At 32.5% G+C, this 8,890-nt stretch overlaps 1 protein-coding gene and 1 long non-coding RNA gene across 2 annotated transcripts; both read left to right on the forward strand.

The window, feature by feature from the left end:
- The first annotated feature begins 1,542 nt into the window (after nt 1–1,542).
- Nucleotides 1,543–3,766, forward strand: LOC115985123 (TMV resistance protein N-like). The gene is made up of 4 exons (XM_031108092.1): nt 1,543–2,661; nt 2,830–3,102; nt 3,210–3,652; nt 3,757–3,766. Exons 1-4 carry the CDS (start codon nt 1,543–1,545, stop codon nt 3,764–3,766), a joined length of 1,845 nt encoding a protein of 614 aa, XP_030963952.1.
- Nucleotides 3,767–3,772: 6 nt separating this feature from the next.
- On the forward strand, nt 3,773–6,556 carry LOC115983582. The gene is made up of 3 exons (XR_004090100.1): nt 3,773–3,911; nt 3,987–4,783; nt 6,274–6,556. It is a non-coding gene; the product is annotated as an uncharacterized LOC115983582 (long non-coding RNA).
- The last annotated feature ends 2,334 nt before the right edge of the window (nt 6,557–8,890 follow it).

Below are 8,890 nucleotides of genomic sequence, written 5' to 3' on the forward strand. Positions count from 1 at the left end.
TATCAGCCTTGGAAAGGTTGACCCTATACGTGGACGAAGGACAATGAACACTGGCGAATATAAAAGGAAAAATGATGAACCTAAAGAAGGGGCTGGGAAAAATGGCCAAGAAACGAGAGCCTCCCAGCCCACCTCCAGGAGAACGACTCCAGGGGTGTCGATCATTTAACTTTGTATGAGCGCCCTGAAAAACCCACCGCCTATCGATCAAGGCCTAGCCTTTCAAACCCACGCTCTACAAATGATATTGTTAGGGCCGTTTTACGTGCGAACCCGACACAGTTACGGTCCGCCACGAATCGTGTCCCTACACTTAGCATAAGCTCCTTCAATAGGTATTTGGTAGTCAAGGATAAAGTAGTGATTTTCAGTACAATTGCTTAAATGTTTGCATATCTAAGTATTTTATGATGCTCTTTAGTATTATTTGGAGTGTTGTTTATCTTTTATGGACTATCTTCTTAGGAGCTTGAACTAGATAAAAAAATGGAAAAGAAATCAATTTATTTTGGCTGTAAAGTTTGCTATTTAAATGTCAATTTGTTATTATAAATATTAGAATTATTTTATTTTCCCTTGGGGTGTATGAGACAGATGCAATCCAAGCGGTTATGCATGCAACATTGGAATATAAATCCTCTATTTAACTTTTTTTTTTTTTTTTTCCAACAACTTGCCATGTATTCACTTGAACAGATAGAGGATTTGTATTTGTAATATATAATATAATTTCATATGACATTTGAATATATAAATTTAAAACTTAAAAGTTCTTCTATGCATCATATTGGTTCATTACTAGTATCATATATAGTAGATGGAGGAAGTTACAAAAGATGATATGTGTTATTATTTTATGCATTGTCAAAGAGACACATGTCACTATTATGTGTATCCAGTAATTATAGGGATCAAACTTTTATATTATATATTATATATAGATAGATAGATACTAGAAATAGAATGATTTTAATTCACATGATGTTATACATTCAGACAACTTTTCTCTCAAAAAATAATAAATAAATAAATAATTTTGACAACTCTTCTTCTTTCATTAGTTAGAAACTTTTAAATGGTTTTGTGACCACTAAATGTCCAATTTTGAAATTGTACTTTAAAAAAAATTATTTATCATATATTCTACTATTAAATTTTAGAAATTAAATAATTTAATGTTAATATTACAATTCAAGAGTTTCTCCCATTTAATTTTTAGACAATTTAAAAAAAAAATTCTTAATCTCATTTTGTTCATGTATTAGAAATGAGTTTCCAGTAAGCTGGTCTCCTCAATCCTCATCACTAAAAGGGAGTTTCTATCCAACCATTTGCTAAAAGCCTAGATCTAATTTTCTAGCCAAAAGAAGAAGAATAATGTGCTAAAATTAATGATATTTCCTAGTCTTTTGAATTTAAATGCCATTTAATTTAAATAACAATATGTTAATTGCAATGCACAAAACTAGACATATTGAATTTAGTTCATCTTCATACTTATATTTACAACTAATCCAACTCATTATGTCTCTCTTATGCTCTATGCTTTGCAGTAGCACTGAATCTGAATTTGAGTTTATCCAAAGAGTGATAAAAGAGATATCAAGTACTAAATCAAATCATATGCCATTATTTGTTGCTAAATATCTGGTTGGAATAGATGTTCAAGTGGAGGCCATAGAATTGCTTTTAGATATGGAGTCGAATGATGTTTGCATGGTAGGAATTTATGGTCTTGGGGGAATAGGCAAGACTACGATCTCGAAAGCTGTTTATAATAAAATTGCTAACCAATTTGAAGGAAGTTGTTTTTTAGAGAATGTTACAGAAAGGTCAAAGATAAATTGTGACATAATCCAACTACAAGAGACACTTCTTTCTAAGATCTTACGAGATAGAGATTTGAAGGTGCACAATGTCTTTGAAGGTACCAATTTGATAAAGGAAAGACTTTGTAGTAAAAAAGTTCTTTTAATTCTTGATGATGTGGGTGACTCAAAAGAGGTAGAAAATTTGCTAGGAGAATATAACTGGTTTGCTTCCGAAAGTAGAGTCATTATAACAACAAGAAACAAACGAGTACTAACCAATTTGGGAATTGATCATCGAATATACAAGGTTAAAGAATTGAGTGAATGTGAAGCTTGTGAACTTTTCATCCAACACGCCTTCCAAACAAGTAAATATGAGGAAGATTATTTAGAACTTGCAAAACAGATTATATGTTATGCCAATGGCCTTCCATTAGCTTTAGAAATAATTGGTTCTGATTTGTGTGGAAAAAATATACATGAATGGAAAAGTGCATTAGAAAAGTATAAAAACATTCCACATGAAGATATTCAAAAAATACTCAAAATAAGTTATGATGGATTGGAAAAAATTGAAAAGGATATTTTTCTTGATATTGCATGTTTTTTTAAGGGTTACAACAAGAGCGATGTTGTAAAAATATTAGGTTCTTGCGATTTATATCCAGACTATGGTATTGGAAAGCTTATTGATAAGTGTCTCGTAACCTTGGCATATGGCCATTTGTCAATGCATGACTTGCTACAACAAATGGGTAGAGAAATTGTTCAACAAGAATCAGAAGAGCTAGAACAGCGTAGTAGGATATGGCGTTATAAGGATGCTCACAAATTACTAACTAGAAATATGGTATACATTCTTTGCTTCTCCATTTTTTCAAAATATTTCTTTATTGAATTTTCCCTTTACATTATTGAAAAAATATAATTTTCTCAATATTTGTTTTGTTTAAAGTTTCAAAATCTTTATAGTTTTGTCAAATTCTATGAATTGTGACTAATATTTTGTCTTAAGCAGGGAACAAATAAAATTCGAAGTATAATGTTGCTCTCACCTGAACAAACAAAGATTTCATTGAAAGCTAAAGTTTTCAAGAGGATGAAAAATCTCAAATTTCTAACAGGCAATGTACATATTGGTGAAGAACTTGAATATCTCCCAGATGAATTAAGGTTTCTTGAATGGCATGAATTTTCTCTATCCTTATCTTCTAAATGTTGCCTTCCTCAACAACTTGTTATACTTAATATGTCTGAGTCTAACATTATATTGGAGAAGGTATTCAAGCAGGTATAAGTATTAGTATTTATAAATTTTAATTTCTTTAAATGTTATTTTTAAAATTAGTTGAAGATAAATTTTGTTTTTTTTTTTTAATTTTTTTTAATTTTTCATAGGGGTTCCAGTACGAAAATTTGACAATTATCAAGCTGAGGGATTGTCAGTTGATTACAAAATTACCTGAGTTCTGCTCCTCCCCAAACTTAGAGAAATTGGACCTTTCTCATTGTGAAAATTTAATTGGGGTTCATGAGTCCATTGGATTTCTTGAGAAGCTTAAAGTATGGGATCTAAAGAGCTGCTCAAGGCTTAAGAAGTTACCTGATATTCACCCAGAAATGAAATGTCTAGAGAAATTGTATTTGGAATTTAGTGGTATTGAAGAATTGCCTTCATCACTGTTGTATCTGACTAGACTTGACAGTTTACCTCTAGTTGGCTGCCTTAAGCTTACGAAATTTCTAGTTAGGGCCAATAAATCACAAATGCAGGAGGATAACTTCAATAACTTTTCGGGTCCTACTGGGTTTTTGAGCTTGAGACATTTGAATCTTCTTGGGTGTGTTGGAATTAAAGTTGAATTAGATTCTTGGATGCAGCCCGATTACTTCCCAGTTTTGGAACATTTAAATCTACAGTCTACTGGTATTGTTACCATCCCAGAAAGTATTAGCAGATTTACTACGTTACAATCTCTTTACATAAATGATTGCACAGAGCTTCGGGAAATTCCAAGACTTCCGCAATCTATAAGAACTGTGGCTGCAGAGAATTGCTATAGGCTGGATCCACAATCATCAAGCAGATTATGGAATCAGGTATCTCTCTCCCTCCCTCTCTCTAAAATTTAAGTTATAAAGAAACAATTTATGTTAAACTTCAATTTCTTGCAGTTTGGAGAAATTCTAGGGATTCTACCAAATACAGTTGCTCAAGCTGCAAGAAGCTTTGAATCTAAAATTTATTGGGATTATCTTATACTACCAGCAATTGAGATTCCAAAGTGGTTCAAATTCAACCATCATCAGAGTGTTGGAAATCCCGCATCATTCTTGGTTGGTCCTAAATTTTCAAATTTCGTTGTTTGTATTGCTTTTCCATCAAAGGATGTGAACACCAATATATATTGCTTTTGGTTGGTTAACATTTTCGTCAATGGTTGTAAACAACAAATCAAAAGTTGGACAATGGTTAATTATGACCATGTTTGGTTAATTTATGGGAAAGTGAATATATCAAATCCATCTGAAGAGAATTGCATTGAGGTTGAGGTTATACCTACAAAAAATTTTTCAAATGCTGAAGAGAATCTTGAGTATATGCCAGAAGAGAATATTTCTCTAAATAGATTAAGGATTTATGTAGAATGCATCTGTTGTCCTCAAAAACCCAATACGGATCAATGGGCTTCCAACAATGGGGAAGAGGATTAAGGCCGTGTTGGAATCCCGCGCTGACTGCGGAGACGAAACCATCGACCAATCCATGCTAGACGTCCCCAAAAACACTACCTGTCCCGCTTCAGATGGGTTCGAATCCGATTCCAACCCTGGAAACGGCAATTTACCAAGGGGTTTCGTGATCAGGTTCATCTTCAATCCCCAATACCTTTTTCAGTGATGATACCAACACCAATCTGTATCCACCATCAAAGAAGACAAAAACATCTTGATCTAACTTTGAAGAGAAGGTTTGCTTCTTTCTATTTCTCTGAATTTAAAGGCTTTTTCATAGGATTATTTTTCAAGTAAAGAATAGCGAAATCAACTGTTGGGCTATGTAATTAATATTTATACAAGAAGCATATAATTTCTATATTTCTTTTTCAATGCAGATGATGCCTTGTTGCTATTGAAGTAATTCGTAGGCCTAAGATCCCTTTTCATTTATAGTAATATTTGTCTGCTTCTAGTGCATAATTTCTTCTTGTAAGATTTTCTAAATTTCAATTCTACCAAATAACGAGTATGCTTGCTAATTGTTCGAAATCGAAATTCAAGTCAAACACACAACTGTTCGATGAAATGCTTGTTTAGGATATTGAACCTATTTGCTTAGCTGACCTATGCTACTCATCGAGCATATTGTTAAGGTTTTGTTTTTAAATTCAAAATATTTCTGTTGATTACTTATTTACTTATGCTTTTCCCTTGGGTTTTTAAATTTTAATATTGTTAATTTTCATAGATGTTTCTTTGCTTTTATCGATTCATTGAATATTATTTTTTAGATTGTTCATAAATTTATTGAAATATAAATGACATTAGACAAGGATGCATTGAGTTGGTTACTAGGAGAAATGTAAATTAAAATTTGCAGTAAGCTATGGCCCCAGAAGCCTTTTCTTCTACAGAACCTGCCTTGACAGTGGGGCTCACTCCTTCATATTATTCATAATTGATTGGTTGATGTTGAGGAATTATTTAAGCACATGTTTTTATTTGTTTGTTTATTAATTAGGAATATTTGAATTAATGATGATGTCAATGCCACAACTTTGTCATTGTTGAGATAACAACTGTACCTACTGATTCAACATATTTAGCCCTTATGTTTTTGTGCTTAAAAATGATTCTTTAAAGCTTAAATTAAATTCTCAAACTAATTTCGAATCATGCTGTTGCCACTACAGATATACTGATTTGGCCCATGGTCAGTCGTGTCTTTATAAAGTTAAGAGAGCCTCGTTTCTCCATAGTTAATGCTCAGATGGAAAAGCAGAACTCAGAGATATGGCTCTCAACTGTGGGCTGCTCTGTGGAAGCTTGAACTTCCATTTAAATTCCTTATTTCCTTTGGAAACTACAAAATAATTGTCTACTAGTGATTTAGGAAGATAGCAAAATAGGAATCTCATCACTGGTGCTTCTTGCCCTTCACATGCTATATAAGAGGAATGCCTGGATCATCTATTTATTACCTATTACTTAATTTGTGTGATGTGGTTCAGATCGCCTCTCCCCATTAGAAGGTACTTGAGTCAAAGTCAAGTCATAATTGTGTTGCTACTTGGCTGGAAAGAGTGTATAAAGCATATGGCCGGTGCAATCACTTCACTATTCTCTCAACAATCTTTGGGCTATTTGGGTACATTGAAATAAAATTACGTATGAAAGAATAAGTGTTAATGCTAGATTTTGAAGTCCTAAGTTGTAGTGCTTACCTTTATACTATTTGTAGGGATGCAACAAACACATGTGAAGTGGACACTCCTATTAAACCACCTAATGTACTTTTCAGTAGTTTCCTTGGTAGTATAGCACACAATCAGATGTTGAAGGTATGGATTCCTCTCTCTCTCTCTTCGTGATATGTCTATATAATGGTGTAAAATCGGTAGAGAATTTGGTAAATATAACTATTGTTGGATGGTTCATACAGCTATATGTGTAATACATGAGGTGTGATTGAAGATGAAAAAATAAGGGATAATTCCTCCAGATATGGTGTAATTGGATTCTCATGTTAGGGGCTATTTCTTCTGTCAGTATTTTTAGGGGAAATGGGCAATTAGTCTGCATTTGCCCCCATCATCCAATGCATTGGCATGGATGTGTAGTTCTTTTTGTATTATTTTTCAATAAAAAAAAAATGTTTATGTTTATGTCTCTATGTCAAACTAAACTTTTTGGCATTTAATTGTAAGCTTCATTCTTTGAACTTTAATAAATATATAGATAGTGGGTTCAAGACACATGCTACATATATATTGTGTAAATGATCCTTGGGTGTCTTCTTTAAAAGTTATTTACAGGGAATGCTTTCAAGCCAATTCATTCAATGATATGTTTAAAACCATTTGTCTGGTTTTGAAAAAAGAAGACTGTCTTGAATAATGATGTTCTTATTTTTATATAGGGAGGTAGGGGTGGGGCTGTAGTTTAAATGCTTTGTACATCCTAGTATTATTTTAAAACGCTCAATGAATTCCCATAGGAGGGGTTGATCCCTAGCCACTAGTTTAATCAATATGGCTGGTTCAGGTGTTCTCATGTTGAGATAGGGTGCTTAAGGCTACCTAATACAGATGCATTTGTGACTACTTTAGAAGCAAAGCAAAAGTATACACCAAGAATTAGCATTTGATTGTGCAATAGAAGTTGTAAGCAACACTTACTTTATAATTTTGATTACAGTTTATTGCATTTGAATGGCTCTTAACTTTTTCATAATTCTTGTTTAGATGGTGGTAATTGTAATTGTTCCTCATAAATTACCGATTTTCTCATCATCATTCAAATAATCTTTCTAGCTTGTCTATCAAATGCTATATAGGTCATTTATCTTCTCTTGATCCTTTGCACATTTATTTTTTTAAAGGAATATCATGGATCAACTATTTATTAATGGGACCATCATGGGTTTGCCTTAGTTAATGGCATGACATCTATTTGAGTGTTTGATTTTAATGTTTCAGGAATCTAGGGAAAAAAAATGAAAGTACAGAATCTGATTTTAGCAATTCAAACAAGTTTCTTAATTGATTTGTAGCAGGATGGTGGTGTGGATCTTTCAATTTCATCCAATTCTACCACAAAAATTCATTTCAAATTTCTTTGGTAATCCTGCCTATGACCTTCATTTGGCATCCTGTTGGCAAGGTAATGTGTACCATGTCATTTGCATGGTGGCGTTGGTTGATTTTTTTTGAAAGGATTACGATGTATTTAATTTTGGTGTTTCAGGTTTTTCTTTCATTTTAGTTGGTCTATACATGGGAGGAAGATTGTAAAGTATTTTGTATTTAATTTTCTTTCCCTAGGAGGACTTGGTGAGGATTATAAGGTATTTGATTTTGGTATATCATATTTTTAAATTTTCTTTCTTAAGTTTTTGAACTTTTCCCTCCCATCTGTATGAAATGAAGTGGAAGGCTCTTTGCTCAAAGTGAGAGAAAATTTTATGAGATATTACCAAATTATACAAAAATTGCATTGTTTATTCTTATATTTCAAGAATAAAGTAGATATCATCTTTATTCCATTATATATTGCCCTTTAAAATTGTTAGGCGAAAAACACATTTTGGTCCCTACATTTTCAGTCGATTCCCGTTTTAGTCCCTAAGTTTTTTTTTTACCGCTTTTAGTCCCTCTCCTGAAAAACGGTTCCATTTTAGTCCCTACCGTTACATCATAAACGAATATTGCTGATGTGGCAAACGGCATACACTGTTGGCCTGACGTGGTCATTAAAATAATAATAAAAAATACCACGTCAGCATTTAAATTAAAAAAATTAATTTATTAATTTTAACTAAATAAAAAAAATTAAAAACAGAATTAAAAACTAAAAATCATATGAACTAAGATCTAAGTGTGTCTTGAACAAGAACACCAAGAACACAAACTCAAATTCAAGAACACAAACCCAGAAATTAAAAAAAAAAAAAAAAAAAAAACCATCAAAACATCAAAACTGCTCCCATGTAATACAAACCGTTGGTTCAGGATCCAAAATAGTCCGTCTTTCCATATATAACTTCAATCCTATTATAAAACCAATCCAAGAACCATAAAAATCCAATCACTATCAAATTGAAATCCAGCAGAAATCAAAACCAACATACAGCCACCTCAAAAAGTCGTCAACTTTGCAAGCATATTAGCAATGTCACCAATAAAACTTCAAAAGCACAAAGAAACAAAAAATAACTGTACAATCTACAAATGCAATCCAAGAAGTCAAGAATTCAAGCTCAGAACCATGGTGTGGTCAAGACCCATAATAGAAATGAGTTAAAAACAAAATGGGCATGCTTCAAATCTCAAGAAAAACAAACCCAGTTGCCTAGAATC

The sequence above is a fragment of the Quercus lobata genome, chromosome 4, assembly GCF_001633185.2.
Source record: "Quercus lobata isolate SW786 chromosome 4, ValleyOak3.0 Primary Assembly, whole genome shotgun sequence".
NCBI lineage: Eukaryota > Viridiplantae > Streptophyta > Magnoliopsida > Fagales > Fagaceae > Quercus > Quercus lobata.

What these genes read in the sequence shown, in the direction of transcription:
- LOC115985123 (XM_031108092.1), top strand. Translation starts at nt 1,543, where the DNA reads ATGCTTTGCAGTAGCACTGAATCTGAATTTGAGTTTATCCAAAGAGTG. An exon ending in AATTACTAACTAGAAATATG is followed by an intron (nt 2,662 to 2,829) that starts GTATACATTCTT and finishes TGTCTTAAGCAG; the next exon opens with GGAACAAATAAAATTCGAAG. An exon ending in TGGAGAAGGTATTCAAGCAG is followed by an intron (nt 3,103 to 3,209) that starts GTATAAGTATTA and finishes AATTTTTCATAG; the next exon opens with GGGTTCCAGTACGAAAATTT.